Genomic DNA, 16,142 nt, shown 5'->3' with positions numbered 1-16,142 from the left:
CCTTGAACATGCTGATCAACTTGTCGTAGATCTCCTTAGAGGTCTTCAATTCGGAGATGTAAGCCACCCGATGCTTGTCAATGGAATCTCTGATAATCTTCTTTGCTTTGACTTCATCCCTATTGTACTTGGTCTTCGCAACAGTCGGTGCATTTGAAGGAGGTTCAGGGATTTTACCCTTCACATAATCCACTTCTTGTTCTTCCAAGGTCAAATCAAGAGACATCTTCCATCCATGATAGTCAGATTTATCATGGAGCTTGTCTTCAGCGGGATGAGGAACCCATAGAGCCTTTTGCCCTTGTCCAACTGTCTTTGGTGATTGCTCTTTCACTCTTGCTTGGGCTTTGTCTTCCCCTCACCTCTGATACCATGTTAATTTTAAACAACAATGGTATGTTTTATGCTTTAGAGCAATTTTACTTCAATTTCTTTATTAGCCCAATATCAATATCCAGATTAGCAATCACATCAACATGATAGTAAAATGCAGATAGAACATAAACAGTAGAAGACAAGCCAAGACACGAGGACACAAGATGTGGCACCAGCCAGGGACAAACCCCAATGTGGGGAAACCCTTGATCATTTTTTCTTTTAGTCTTCAATAGTTCAGCAGAGAGAGATAGTACAATTTACAAATCTGATATTTTGTAACAACAGTGAAAGAGCCCTAACCAGAAAAGTCAATGCTGGTCAAGAGGGAAGATTTGACCCTAAACAAAATGGTCAACTTCAGTCAACTTTGGCCTCCAAACAACAAGATGAATCAGCCCTCAAAACAGCCCAAAACAGTCCAGTCAAACCTGGTCAAACAGCCAACCCTGCGGTCAGCCCTAGCTGCAGTCAATGCTGGTCAAAGTCAATGTTTGACCTTGATTTCTGTGCCCAGAAATGCATCCTGCCCAAATAGAAGTATCTCACCAAAAAACGCAGTCAAACAGGTCAACGCTGGTCAATGCCCAAAACACAATTTCGTCCTCCTTTCCTTCGCACATGTGAGAGAGAAAGCTGCCCAGAAAATGTGTACCCAAACAGATGAGGAAAGAGAGATGTGTGAGGATGAGTGTGTCCAAATGAGGCTAAGGCATCATGTATTTATAGCAAACGTTGAGGATGAATAGACGTGACTGTTGGGCTTGTAAGCCTACATAAGTTTGCTTGCTGACCTTGACAATTTGTCCATAATCAAAATAAATTCATAACTTCATTTGTACATGTTGGAATCGGATGATCTTTAGATCAATATTGAATCCAAGAAAAATATCAGCTGTCATAAATAAGATGACCCATGTGGAGTTTGGCCCTAATTGCCAATTTTAACAAATCAAGATTAATTCGATTAATTGGAGATTATTCATCTATGATATAAACACTAACTGTTACATTTACTTTCATAGAGAGAAGGATGCACAACAGGAAAAACTGTGATTGAAGCCCAACCTCCAAACAAAGTATTTAAAGTCATATTTAAGGAGCCTTTTTCGTAGTTTACGTAACCTCCATTAAACTGTTGTGGTTTAGTGATTGAGCTTAGCTACTTCCATTTACAGTTTTTTAACTGATCTGGAGGTATTTCCTGGACCATATTGCTGCCTTCATTAATCTTGGCTTTGCTCTCACTGATGGTGTGCTGCAGCTCATCAATCTCATAAATAAAAGACACATCACAAATTTTTTAGGAGTGTCCTTGATGTTATCCATTTCCTCTACAATGCCCCTTCCAAATGCTCACGGGCATCATCCTGCAGTTTCTTTGACAACATTTGATAGTTCTGCCTCTGTATGTTGATGGCCCCATCATAGTTAAGAGAAGCAAACCAAAATTAATGGACCAAGTGGATAGTGGGTGATCTTATGGACTTGGATGTTTATTTAGAGGAGTGATCACGTCAGATCGGGTTTTGATATAATCATAGGTCTTCGTTATTAGATAATTAAAATATTAGGTCCTAAGGTATGAAATTACTAGTGCTTGGACGTGTTTCCTTTATTAGATAATTTAAGGTCCTAAGGTATGAAATTACCAGTTCTTGGACAATATATAGTAGACATGCGTTTGAATTCTCTTGAAAGAGTTATTTTTCCAAGGAAACCCTCTTAGGTTAGACACAATTATGTGATTTTTTAAAATTTCTATCTTAGAAGCTGTCAAACTTTTGATTTTGTCAGTTGGGTCTCTATAAAAAGGCCACCTTATGTCTCCTAGTCTGAACATGCTGCTCAATAAGGTGATACAATATTTTGCAGTTTGTTGATAGATTTTCTGGAAAACGGAGCAGAGTTAAGTAAATTTGAGAGGCATTTTGTAATCATTAACTCTGGAAAGGAATAGGCTATCACATCTTGACAGTCCATCAGTTCAAGGCATTTGCTTGCACAATTTCATTCTATATTCTCACAGTTTCCAATATCTATACTGTCATTTGATTGCAATATATCTGACAATGTTGAAGATCTTGAGCTCTGCCATGGTGCTCTTCTTGTTAAGAATTTAGCCAGAGAAGAGATTGCCTTCCTTTTGGTTGCCTTGCTCTGATTTTGTTGTAATTTTAGGAGTTTCCCAGTGTGTTTTGATAGTTGATCTGCTTTTAAAGAACTCCATCTCTTTTGCAACCATGGATTAAGTTTTGGCAGGTGTGCAAAAAGTCATTCAGAAAATCATGTCTTATAACTAGGATAAACCACTGCTAGATTTCCTTCATCTCTGCACAACACTTCATAGTGCACAAGGCCTATCAATCTCTTCCTCAGGTTTAGAATCATAGGGAAAATTTTGTAAAAGAAGCTTTCACAGAGGCCATTGTTGGATATAATTACTTGTTGCCATAGTCCTAACATCATGATAATTCAGTGTTCCACCAATTCTCTGAGATGTGCAACCATGGATTAAGTTTTGGCAGGTGTGCAAAAAGTCATTCAGAAAATCATGTGTCTTATAACTAGTATAAACCACTGCTAGATTTCCTTCATTCTGCACAACACTTCATAGTGCACAAGGCCTATCAATCTCTTCCTCAGGTTTAGAATCATAGGGAAAAATTTGTAGAAGAAGCTTTTACAGAGGCCATTGTTGGATATAATTAGTTGTTGCCATAGTCCTAACATCATGATAATTCAGTGTTTCACCAATTATCTGAGATGTGGGGATGTGGGAGTCGGGAAACACATGTAGTTGATATCGAAAAGCACTCCCCAAATTTTAGGGGATGTCAGGGTCTTCAACATAGTGGATCCCACCTGAAATACTAAAAAAAGATTAAACTAGATTATATGAAACTTAAAACATAAATGATAAATCATTGCAATTTTAGAATCTTATACATAACTATGTAACATAGTAATTAATAAATCATAAATCATTTACAGACTATCGCCATTGTATCTCATTATATTCAGAAAATTGAAAAAATATAGGATAGGAAAACCTTTCCAAGTTTAGAGGCAATACTTTTTTTTTTGCTAAAATCATGGCATAGAACATTGGGGTGCATAGAGGGTTTCGTGCTCTTGACTCAATGTCAATTACATGCTCATACATGATAGAGCCAATGGAATCACTGCAATCTGGCCAATACTGGAAATCTGAAAACTATCAAGTCTGATGAATACTGAATGAAATAAGAAATTATAATTTCTCCATACTAAGTCCAATGATGTTGGAACCACTCTTAAACATCCTGAAACTCTGTTTTTTTCAAAGAAACAGATATGAGAGTTTTATTAAAAGGGAAAGGTGGGATCCGGCCCAGAACCGTTACATTTCTTCAAAATTATCAGTATTCCTTGCAGGTTTGAGATTGAGCACGAAGGCTAAATCCAATCCTTAAAGTGATTATCCCATGATACAAAAATTTCAGTTCCATTCCAGCCGAAAATTTTCCAAAATACCTCTAAGATTCAAATACATTTACATTCCATTTTGCACTACCTTTTTTATTTAATTTTGATTGGCTTCTGGTTTTCCTTGGCAAAATATTTTTTCCCCCCTTCCCTACTTGAATCCAACTCACATTTTTGCTGTGTGTGATGGATCACCCTTCAATGAGTGAGTGTTGCTGTCTTCAATTTCTTCCTTATCTGCCTGATCTGCCCAAGAAGTTGCAAACGCTTTGGCCAATTTTGATTACATGTTCAGTGTCATAACACACTTGATATTGAAATGAAACATTTTCGTAGTTGATCTTTTGTACCCACACATAGTCAGGAGCTGTCAGATTAATCTCAGCACGAAAACACTTGTTGAAATCCATCTCAACACATATTTGAGCATAAATGGCTTTATAAAAATATTTAGATTTTGGGTTGCAGCAATAAAACTTCCCCAATGCATTACCGATGGAAGATAATGTTGGAAGGTTCCAAAGATGCAAGGGAAGATTCGTGAGTCTTACCGAAACAGGAGCCGTGGAAATTGACGTCGTAACCGAGTCAAAGGTGGGAGACCAAGACTGCCTGAAAATGCCAACACTGCCCCAAAACCAGTGCCTAGATTAACAAATATTCTGCTTATCCTCAATATTATAAAAAACCACAACAAAAAAACCCCGAGCCAAGGGATAAATATTCAAATCGTCAGAAAAAAGGGGTTTCCATGTTCAGAGATCCATTTGTGGAGATCAGTGAATCGTGGCCAAAAACCATTAAATCTGCAGACCAAACCCTGTTCTGAACTTTTTTTTTCACCGCTGGAGGCATCCTATTTTAGAGGAACGTTAAAGGCCGGAGATTCTTGAACAACCAGAAGAACAGATCTTGATTTTAGCATGGCACTGTACGAAACCAAGGCTTGAGCTTCCATTCCTTTAATAGAAACAGATTTCTTCTCTGAATTGCTGGAATTCACAATTGATTAGAGAGCTGCAGAAACCCTAGCCGCTGCTCTCCATCCTTCCATTTTTCTTTTTGGTTCCCTTTTTGAAATATGGAACAATTCATGATAATGTTAAAAAATTACATGAAAGGACTTAAAGGATTTAATATTACCAATAATGATGAGGGATGGGGGCAACAGGCTTTGGTAAAAAGGAAGTGTGGAGTGACTCAATTTTGAGGGGAACATTCCCCTAGTGCATTTCCTTGCGTCTCCCACAAAAAAGGGACATTGGGGAATGTTGTCCTTAAGTACCCATGTCCTGGGAGCATGGGGAGTGTATCCCTACCCTCGGAAACACATCCCTGTTTAATACTGTGATAATTAGCTTTTCTATGCTAAGATTAGAGGCCAGTATTTGATCACATATTCTCATCACACGTGATCAAATACTTGTAGGCACAAATTCTTTTAGTAGGAGGCATCACCAGTTAAAAGGAAACATGGCTATTCATATAAACATGTCTTTGAACAGAAACTTTGTTACAAGTTTAAAGATATTTATGAGGTTAGATGAAGGTTTTCACAGACCAAAGCCATTCAGTAATCTAAAATTGAGATCCTTTTGAAGTATACAATAGGATCCTTGACTTATTTTTGTCAAGTTCATCTATCCATAAAAGCGAATATAGTTGAAGACCCCTTGTGGCATGCATATCCCTACATTGATTGATCCTTTTTTGAAAAATTTATCAATCTCTCTGTTATCCACCTTTGCATGGATTACTAGAATAATAATGATGATGATGAAAATGAAAACGATGATAAAATAACAAACAATACTAATAACAGTAATGGCGACAACAGGCCCATACTCCCCAACAAATTTATAATTCCTGACACAGAATAATTTGTCAATAACAATATTAATAGCAGTAATGGTAACAATATGTCCATAGTTCTAACCAGCTAGATCCATTTTTAATCTGGATCTTTCAGGCACTAACGGGGTCAAATTTCTGGAATTGCAATTCTTTTTTAGAGTGCAAATATTTGAGGAAAGGTTTGCCTTACAAAGATTTGACCCTCTCAGCCCTTGATTTATTATTAAGATATTAAGCTGATTTAAATGTTATTATTTTTATTTTTCCGACTGATGCCACATCAACGTTATGTTATGTTGCACATCTCTCTCATATCGGGCTGTAGAATGTCTCCCGGCACAACAATTGTATAATTCTCAAGGACAGTTATAGTTGTGAGACTAAGGGCATGAACTCAGTGTCAGTACTTAAAGTTGGGCCCATCCTTCTACCTGAACCAGAATTGCATGCCCTGTGTAATAAAAAAGAACTAGTGTTTCTAGCTTGTTCCATGTTTGTGTTCATTGTTTTATGAAAATTGAATTTGTATTACTCCCAGGGATTTGTTCATTTCTATCAGGGCCATACTTGTCAACAAATCCATAATACCTGACACAGAATAACATACCAATAACAATATTAATAGAGGTAATGGCAACATTAGGTCCATACTTCGAAGCAGCCTAGATCCATTTTTAATCTGGATCTATCAGGTGCTGAGGGGATCAAATTTCTGGAAGTGCAATTCTTTTTTAGAGTGCAAATATTTGAGGAAGGGTTTTCCTTTCAAAGATTTGACCTCTCTCAGCCATTGATGCTTATCATTAAGACTTTAAGCTGACTTAAATGTTTTTATTATTATTTTGTTGACTTATGCCACATCAACTTTATGGTATGTTGCACGTATCTTTCATATTGGGCTGTAGAATGTGTCTCTTGGTACAACAAGTATATAATTATTAAGGACAGTTAATAGTTGTAAGACTAAGTTCATGAACTCGGTGTCAGTACTTAAAACTTGGCCCATCCTTCTACCTGAACCAGAATTGTTTGTCCTCTATAATAAAAAAGACCTGTAGTTTTTTTAGCTTGTTCCATGCCTGTGTTCAATATTTTATGAAAATTGAACTTGTATAACTCCCGGGGATTTGTTGATTTCTATTATTTCTATGATTTCTTGTGCAGTGATTTCTTTTATTCATTTGAGAAGAGAGAACCACGAGGGAAAATTTGTAAAATAATGCAAGCTAGTGTAGCTGAGTGACTTCTTATTAAATATTTTGCATTTTAATCCTCTGTTCAAGAGTGCATATTACCTCAACATTCATACCTGTTAATAGTCTACGGTGTTTGCATTAGTTAATATTAGAAAGGAGTCTCACAAGGCTCAAACTCGAGACAGGCTTTAGATGACTGAAAAAAATTAATGATGAAGCAATGAAGAATAAAAATTAATAATGAAGCAATGAAGAATTGTTGAAGGGCATATATTCATGTTTTAAAACAAAACATGAAGTCATCAGCATTCAAAGTTCTAACGTATGTGAGATTATTAAATTTCAGTTCGGCATTTGGCCTTAACTAATTGATAATGCAATGAAGAATTGGTCAAGGGAACATGGCTTGTGTTTTTAAACTAAAACATAAAGTTATCAATATCCATATTTCTAATGCATGTAAGATTAAATTTGACCGAGGATGCACAAAGTTTAGTAGAAACTGTTGTTTTTGTTAAGAAGTCCTGACTTGCCACCTTTATTTAAAAATATGAATTTGTACTGATTCATCATTTTTCTTCTCCACAGCTGCAAATTGCTTCCTCTGGTTGAATACATAGTAACTCTTGGAAAAGAGCTTGAGAAAAAGCAAGCACTAGGTGCCAGCACTGAAGATATATCTGGTCTTGCTCGTCGGCTGAAAAAGATGTTAGTTGAGTTAAATGAATATGACAAAGCTCGGCGCATATTGAAGACCTTCCAACTGAAAGAAGCTTTGTAGGTGGTTTTCACATCACAGTTTGGTGCAGTTTCCAGTTGAAAAACCACAATTCTTCCTTCAGACCGTCACAGTAATGTCAGCCCTAATTTTAACTTTCACTTGACTTCCTCTCTTGGGATCTTTTCATGGAAGTCTAATCCTCGAATGACCCAGCCAAATCTTTAGCATGTATTTCGGTCAGGTGAAAACATACAAGTTTCTAAGAGAGAATCGAGAATTAGGGTGGCAACCCAATGTGTGTACTCTGTTGGATACTATAAATAATGCCTGAGATTCACAGGTTTTCTGTGCAGTTTTGCATTAGTGACAGATTGTAACATATTTTTCTCCAATCAACACATTTAGACAAGAGCCCTTCTGAGAGAACTGAATGATGCTGGAGTGCGTAGGCAATAACTGCAGCTATGTAACTTGTCTTAATGCACTTACTTTGTCATTCCTTTCGTCATTGTTTGGCATTGATGCCAGTGCAGTTGTAGGTAATTCTTTTCCTTTCTGACAGCGAAAGTGTCTTTAACTTCGTAACACATAGAATGAGATGAAGCCATAATGAGGTATGTTGTCTCTACTACATATGTTGTTTCTACACGTGTTGTCTCTACTACATTAAAGCATTTTCTTAATAACGATGCCGTGAACATTATCAAGGTTACCTTGGGTCATATGCAAAGCTGACAAGGCTTCTCATTCCTGGCGGTGCAGGCCTATGTAGGAAAGTTTGTTGTCTAGCGTGATTTAGTATCCCCCAGTTTTGTTTGTTCTCTTAGTTTATTGTTACTTTGCCGTCTACATTGCCCTGATTAACAGCTATGTATGTATAGCCCTTTTATATCAGTTCTTTTACAAAATGTTGTGTTTGAGAAATTAGCTTCATGATAGCTCCTGAGAAGAGATTGTAATGATACCTGACTAGAATTCTAACTCACCAGGCAGGTGGATGAATATTTGAATTTTATGTTAGATATTTAATGCTGATCTCCTTGGATTTACGGTTAAAATCCTCGAGAAACTGGGATATTGAAACTGAAACACCCGTGATCATAATTATAGAAAATAACTAGTAAAAAATGAGAGTCTTGCAGGTATTACCTAATAGAGGCCTTGGCTTATTTAAATGAAACTTTCGTGGGAATAAAAATGGAAACACAATTGTTTAAAATTAAGGTATTATCTAATGATAGATTAAGACTATTAGAAATGCACTTATTGAGCAACGCGGCCTTTAAATAGTGACTTGAATGTTGAGGTCGGGCTCTACTTGTCGTTATGGAAAAAGCTTTTGCTTTCAGGTTTATGCTCTTTATTCTCAATTTAAAAATGTTCGTGCAGGCTCTCGATGAAGTTTTTACTGCTTTGTTACTCCAGGGATTTCAGTGGGTATTTAATTAATATTTGGTTGGCATCCTGGAGTAGGGTAACAGTGAAGGTTTTGCTTGTTACCTATGAAGCTTTGGTGGTCTTCGTATTTTTGTAAGATTAGCGGGCATTTTTTCCAGCTTATTTATCAAAATGCAAGAGCAGGATCTCAATGCAATATGTTTGCTTTGACAAGTGAGTTTGGTACACGATTTATAAGGACAAAACTAATATATTTTATTTTATTTATTTATTATCCAAATAGGATAGTAACAAATAATAATGATGATACTGATAAGGTTTTTGCTTGTTATCTATGAAGCTTTGGTTGTCTTTGTATTTTTGTAAGATTGGCGGGCATTTTCGCCAGCTTATTTATCAAAAAAAGTTGCAAGAGCATGATCTCAATGCAATATGTTTGCTTTGACACGTGAGTTTGGCACAAGATGTACAAGGACAAAACAAATATATTTTATCTATTTATTTATTTATCCAAATAGGATAGTAACACATCACATATATTTTATTTATTTATCCAAATATGATGTAACACATAATAATGATGATGTTGATAATCGTTTACAGAGGCCAACTTGATATGTTGAAACTCATGGAAACAATTAATAGATTTGTTTAACATTTTGTTTCTACTGTGGAAAGATCGAAAAATTGGAGAGAAACTCTGGTAGATTATTCTGGTTTTGAAGAGAGAGTTTGGTAGATTGTTTTGATTTTCATGAGTTCATTAGCAATAGCATTATGTAATATCCTCTTCAAAATCATTTCTAAGATTATTGCTGAGAGAATGAAACCGATCCTAAACTCCTTCATTTCCAGGGATCAACATGCGTTTTTAAAACACAGATATTTTTGATGCAGTCGCCTCGACTCAAGAGTGTTTGTTCTCTGTCTTATCAAAAAATATTGATGTTGCTATTTTAAAGATTGATTTGGAAAAGGCATATCACTGTGTGGACTGGGGGTTCCTCCGTATCCTCCTTGCAAAAATTGGTCTGAGGTCTCAAGGAATAAATTGGGTGATGGCCTGCGTTGAGAACGTTCAATACTCAGTCATCATTAATGGATCCCCTTCATCTCCCTTTCAGGCGGAAAGAGGACTTCGTCAAGGATGTCCTCTCTCTCCTCTTCTTTTTATCCTAGTCATTGAAACTCTCAGTTTGTAGATCAACAAAGCAGTTGCAGAGCATCGATGTGTTCCGATAAAGATTTGCAAGAACATCTTTCTTTCTCATAATCTGTTTGTTGATGACATTCTTACATTTGCTATGCTCTGCAAATCTAGCTGGTTATGCCTTTCAGGTATCTTTCAGAAGTTCCAATCCGCATCGGGCTTGGTCATCAACAGAGCCAAATCCATTTTATATCACAGCGACTCAAATCTGGAGCTTGCGCAATGGATTGCTGCACTATTTGGTGTCAATTTGGCATCAATTAAAGACGGCTTCAAATATTTGGGCTTTTTCCTCAAGCCAAAAGCGTATCGTAAACAGGACTGGGCTTGGTTGATTGATCGTTACTACAAAAAAATTTCAAGATGGGAGATGCGATTTTTATCCCTCGGAGGCAGACTTATCCTGGTTCAATCTGTGCTTTCCCAACTTGCGGTTTATTGGGCTCACCTCTATCTTCTGCCTGCTACTATTGTTAGAAAAATGGTCTCTTTATCAGCAAATTTTCTATGGGGAGGGCGTTCTCATCATTCTAAGATCCACTTGGTAAAAATGGATTCCATCTCCTGGCCGAAGAGGTCCGGCGGATGGGGTCTCCTACATTTGCGGTCTTTTGGCAAGGCCCTCCTCTGCAATTCTCTTCACAGAGGCGTCTTTGGTAATGGCAAATGGAGCGCCATTATCAATCAAAAATATTTGAAAGGTAGGTCAATGGTTTATTGGTACAGGAAGAAGACTCTTGGTTCAAAGAGAGGATCCGCTATCTGGCTTGGTTTCAGAAAGGTTCAGGACCTCTTCTTCCATTTTCTTAGGTGGCGCGTTTCTTCCGGCTCCAGCATCCTTATTGGCGTAGATTCAACTGTATATGGCTTGGAAACAAAGCTCACGCCTCAACTGATTTCATTTTTGCACGCACGGGGTCTGTTCACATGGGACAAATTGATTTTGTCGTGGTCATCTTCCTCGCCAATTTGGAAGGATGCAGAGGATCTTGGTCTGCCTCTTTCTCTGCGACAGATTTGGGAGTTGGCGATAAAGTTTTTTGCTGATAAAGGAATCAAACAAATAGGTAACAATGATGAATTGATATGGTCAATGCCGAACTCAACACAGCCAGTGCGCGTAGAGGACTTATATGAAGCTGCCTCGACAAATCTTCAGCTGCGGCTCGCTCCAATCTTCCCTTTAAAATTCTGGAAAGCATCTTGCTCGCTCAAGGCAATTTTATTCTCTTGGCTGTTTTTTTCCAATTGGAACCTCACATGGGAGGTCCTTCAACGAAAGGGATGGTCGGGTCCAAGCAGATGTGTCATGTGTCGTCAAGCGCCTGAAACAAATGTCCACATGTTTTTTTAGTGTCCAGCATCGGCCCAAATCTGGTATGAACTTTCCTCTTCTCATGGTTTTTCTCAACAGGTTTTCTCTTCCGTTCAGGAGGGATTTAAGTGGTGGAGTGCTCAACGTCCTGAATGGAGATCTTTATTCATCATCACGTGTTGGTGTCTCTGGAAATGGAGGAATGCCTGCATTTTCCAGGACTCCAAGGATCCTATTCTCTCTACGCTGGTTTACATCTCTGCTATGCTCGATCCAGCATGTCAATGATGGTTCTTCTTCTCATGTTTTCTTTTCACGCGGTCTTCTTTTCTTCTCTCACTCAGCTTTCATTTTGTGTCCCATGTAGATCTTATTCCACAGAAATTCCCTCTCATTTTTGGAAGATATCCAGGATATGTTTTGATATATTGGGTCTTCACATATGGATTTGTTTCAGCTCTTTCTTGTTATAGGCCCAGATTTCTAGCTTTTGCAACGCCTCACCTAATATCTTCTGAATTTTCAGGAATAGCCGGCCGACATGAAATGGCTTTTATGTATCTTCTCATTATATTTTCTTAATATAATATATGATGATTTTCTCTCTGAAAAAAGTTAGGATGATTCGTAATGTTAAAATATTTTGAAATTGTAATTATGTGCACGGAGATGGTATTTTAGGAGTCTTTTTCGGTCTATACGTTCATATAGAAAGATCATATATTGTTTTTTCTCGCTTTATTTTATCAGAAAGTTCATATGATCTATTTAATGGTATCAGTAGTGTACAAATGGCTTTTTCCTTTTATTTTTCTATAGTTCAGCGAAGAATTTATATCTCTACACCATCATCTCTCAAGTGTTAACTATTTTATGTTAATACTTGAAGTACTTAATCATTTTTAATTACGAGTATAAAACATTCCAGATTTGTGCAGTTTCCTGCTAGTGTTCTTTAAAAATACGCAGGGCTTCCACTCTTTATTAATCCATTAACTAACGCTGTGGAGCTTGTGACTAAGCTAAATTCCAAGACATTAGCATAATTAACTGTTGGGAATAATACTGAGCGGGGAGGCGGGGATGGGAATCAGTGTTTACAAATCAGTAACTCTTTCATTTCCATAATCAGATTTATATACACTACTTTAGTGAAGGGAACTCACGTGTACACACAACTGTTTTTGAAGCAACCAACATATATCCAGTGAACTTATGATTCAGTTAATTCATTATCTGTTGATCTTTAATCAACACATCAGTATTTTATTAAACATTAAACAGTAACCATGTGTAATAATAACAGAATATACCATCACACATAAACAACACACATGAACACTAAGATTTAAGGCAGAAATCCAATGTGGGTGAAAACCACTTGCTGTTGTTGTCTTTGTTTTCTTTTAATAATAAGAAAATTTGTTTACAATCTTGTATTGGTGCAGACTCATACCAGTGCGTAGGCACCCACCTGCAAAAGGCTACAACCTTTTCATTTTCCAGCTTGTACTGGAAGGGAGCTACAACCCCCTAGCTCTTGTACTAGCCATGTGTTTACTAGTACGTAGGTGTTGATTTATAGAAGGCTACGACCTTCTCTTTTCCTCCAGGGATCACGTTTCATAAGTTTTCAAATTGGATGCTCCTGATACACAACAATACACATGAACGTCTCGTTTCATCAAATTTTCATACTGGTCCCATTAGTAATATTGAAGCTCAAAATCATTCACCACTGTAATATAACCATCAAATGCATCTGCATCAACTAATCATTGAAGCCCAATCAATCTCTGATATAACTGAAACCCAATCATCAATCTCTAATATAATTGGAACAATCAATCACTGAAACGTCTGAACCTCTGATACCATTGATTCAAACAATCACTGAACCTCTGACACCACTGAATCAACCATTCATTCAAACTTGATCAAATTCAATCAATCAACTGGAATACACAGATCAGTGTAACCAGTACACAAATTTGAACCTAGAACACTGCATTAACAACCAGAACTAACTGTAACCTCGAAAGGCATGTGTTAGAATATATACGCTTCTTTAAGGAAGCAAACGTGTGTGTATACGCTATTTCCTTTTGCCCAATCTGCGTATATCTTTAAAGATACTAAATCATAAAACCTTTGAACCACAAACTGTACCAATCAGTGACATTCTGAAGATCTACTGTCATATTACAGAGTTCTAAACAGAGAGCAACAAGGATCACCCTTCTTCTCAATCAATTAATCAATGAGACACAAACTCTTTATGCATTCAATTTTATTTTCAGATCTAAGAAGACTTTATTGACAAACATCAGTAAAACAACAGCGCTGATCTGATATATCAGTGCTCCTTGAACATCAAGCTTTTTTGTTTGTATACACTACTTGGAAGAGTCGAACCAGCGTGTATATGCACCTTCACCAAAGCAAACCAGCGTATAGATTTGCAAATACTTATAACTTCGCTGCAATTCCCAACTTCAGACATACCCAGAACATCACATATAAAGGATAAAACATGTGTTAACAATCAGATCTAGCCCATCCATTATCGGATCACATAATGATAAGTTATTATGATCTTGATCCATCATTAGATCTCATCCATCATCAAACGCTTAGGTGCATATTTAGTCTATAGAGCAAGCAAAGCATCAGAAACCCGTAACATGCATATTTGCTTTTGATTTAACACTTCATAAGATATTCATTACTTGTGCATTTATCCCTTTGATCTTCTCCTCCGTATATAGTTTTAGGGATTTCTCAATACTTTGGACCAAAACCACTTAAGACCAAAACCTCAGACCAAATAATTTGGACTGAATACCTTGTACCAAAACCTTTATTTTCCACTCATACGCGTTTTTCCTTCTGTGGTAATGCATGCATATGTATGTGCATTTTCTGTTCCATGACCTGCCTGTATACGTTACTTGGACAAAGTGAACTAACGTATACTTTTTAAACCATTCCCTTTCTTCAATTTCTTAATTCTAATCTGTAGCCCTTTGTTCCTTCATCTTATTCTTTTGTATCATTACTTTGTTCCCTCTGAATAGATTTGTAATAATGTGATTTGTCATATTACTTCTGAAATGATTCCTTTGAACTGCTCTGCATTTTGTCACATCTGTAAACACAATTGCCATGTATCCTGTCACCTCTGAAATGATTCCTTTGAACTGCTATGCATTTTGTCACATCTGTAAACACAACTGCCATGCATTCTGTCACCTCTGATATATCTCTTGTAGATTCATCTAGTTACCATATACAAGTGAGTTGTTTTGCTACAAGTGGGTTGCCATTAAGTACAACACATATCATAATGCCAACATTAACATCCCTTGGATGTCAAGTGGTTATTATGTAATCAGTGTTCTTCCATTTGATGATCATAAATTTGTTTTGTCAATGTTATTAGCAGAGTATAACTTTGTCTTATCAATGTTATTAGCAGAGTATAACTTTGTCTTATCAATGTTATTAGAATATCACTGTGCCTAAATTAATCAAAACATGAAAAAAGTATAAGCATAACTTTCAAAACATGAAAAAAATATAAGCATAACTTTGCATCTTAGATAAAGAAATGTGTTCTTTTATCTACAATGTATATAAAATCTTAGATATAGAAATGTGTCCTCTTATCTATATTGTATATAGCTGCAATTTGTGACGCAGGTTATGAATGTGTGTACCTTGAAGCCCAAAAAAGAGAGCACTAAAATTGAATAATATATGAGATTGTAAATAACGGAGGATGAGAAAGGCTCGTTTAAAATTGTTTTTAAAATAGGTTTGTGAACAATAATTTTTTCAGACTAGTTAGGTTCCTTTAATTCTTGTACAACAAACATGCTTTCCATCATGGAAATATTAAATTCCATGGTTCGCTCTTCACAATTCAGAACCCTTTGACTAGGAGGGCACGAGTTAGTGTATTTATCATGTGAAAGTCAGTTTTCTTGATCCCAAACACAATCAGTAGTACAAGTGATTGGCAAAAGACCGTCAACGAGGAAAATTAAACCTTATTCGACTGATAAGAAAGCTCATTGCATGGTTCTAGTTAATACTAGTCCTACTTTATAAAGGATATAGTTAGATTCAAGTACATGTAAGATGTGTTATGAAACCATGAGCTTTGCCTTACTTGAGTATTGGTAGTTTATAATGTTATTTGAAAAATTTATAGATGTATCTTTATTTTATTTTAAAAATTAGCAACATATTTATATTGTTAACATCATCATGTTCTTTGTGGGAATTGAATTTGGGCGGGGAGGATTCCATTCTTTTCTCACAACCACCTGAAATAACTCTAATTGGCCTTTTTATCTCTATTTTCATTAACACAATCCACTTTAATAAATTGTCATTAACACAATCCAATCTAACGAGCCGGTTTTCTAACTTAGTCAATGCATACATCCTCATTGCTTTATCCCATAATTTGAACCAATTTATGGCACTGGACGCTGTGTGTCAACTACAATCCTTTTCATTTAACTTACATATTTTATAAATTGTTTTTCATTTTATGTTCTTTTGAATATGCTTGATTCCAAATTTATGTCTCTTACA

The 16,142-nt window shown here is 36.4% G+C and overlaps 1 protein-coding gene across 1 annotated transcript in view; it reads left to right on the top strand.

The window, feature by feature from the left end:
- The window catches only part of LOC149143613 (transcriptional repressor ILP1-like), a 50,989-nt gene extending 42,934 nt beyond the window's left edge, over positions 1-8,055 (top strand). Inside the window, exon 6 of the mRNA XM_089446444.1 lies at positions 7,482-8,055. Coding sequence (XP_089302570.1) covers positions 7,482-7,674 — 193 coding nt within the window. The 3' untranslated portion in view covers positions 7,675-8,055. The remainder of the gene's footprint in view (positions 1-7,481) is intronic.
- The last annotated feature ends 8,087 nt before the right edge of the window (positions 8,056-16,142 follow it).

Source organism: Pinus tabuliformis, chromosome X, assembly GCF_031772625.1.
Source record: "Pinus tabuliformis cultivar Carrire ecotype Pingquan chromosome X, CPIR1, whole genome shotgun sequence".
Taxonomy (NCBI): Eukaryota; Viridiplantae; Streptophyta; class Pinopsida; order Pinales; family Pinaceae; genus Pinus; species Pinus tabuliformis.
This window is presented reverse-complemented; position numbering and strand designations above follow the sequence as displayed.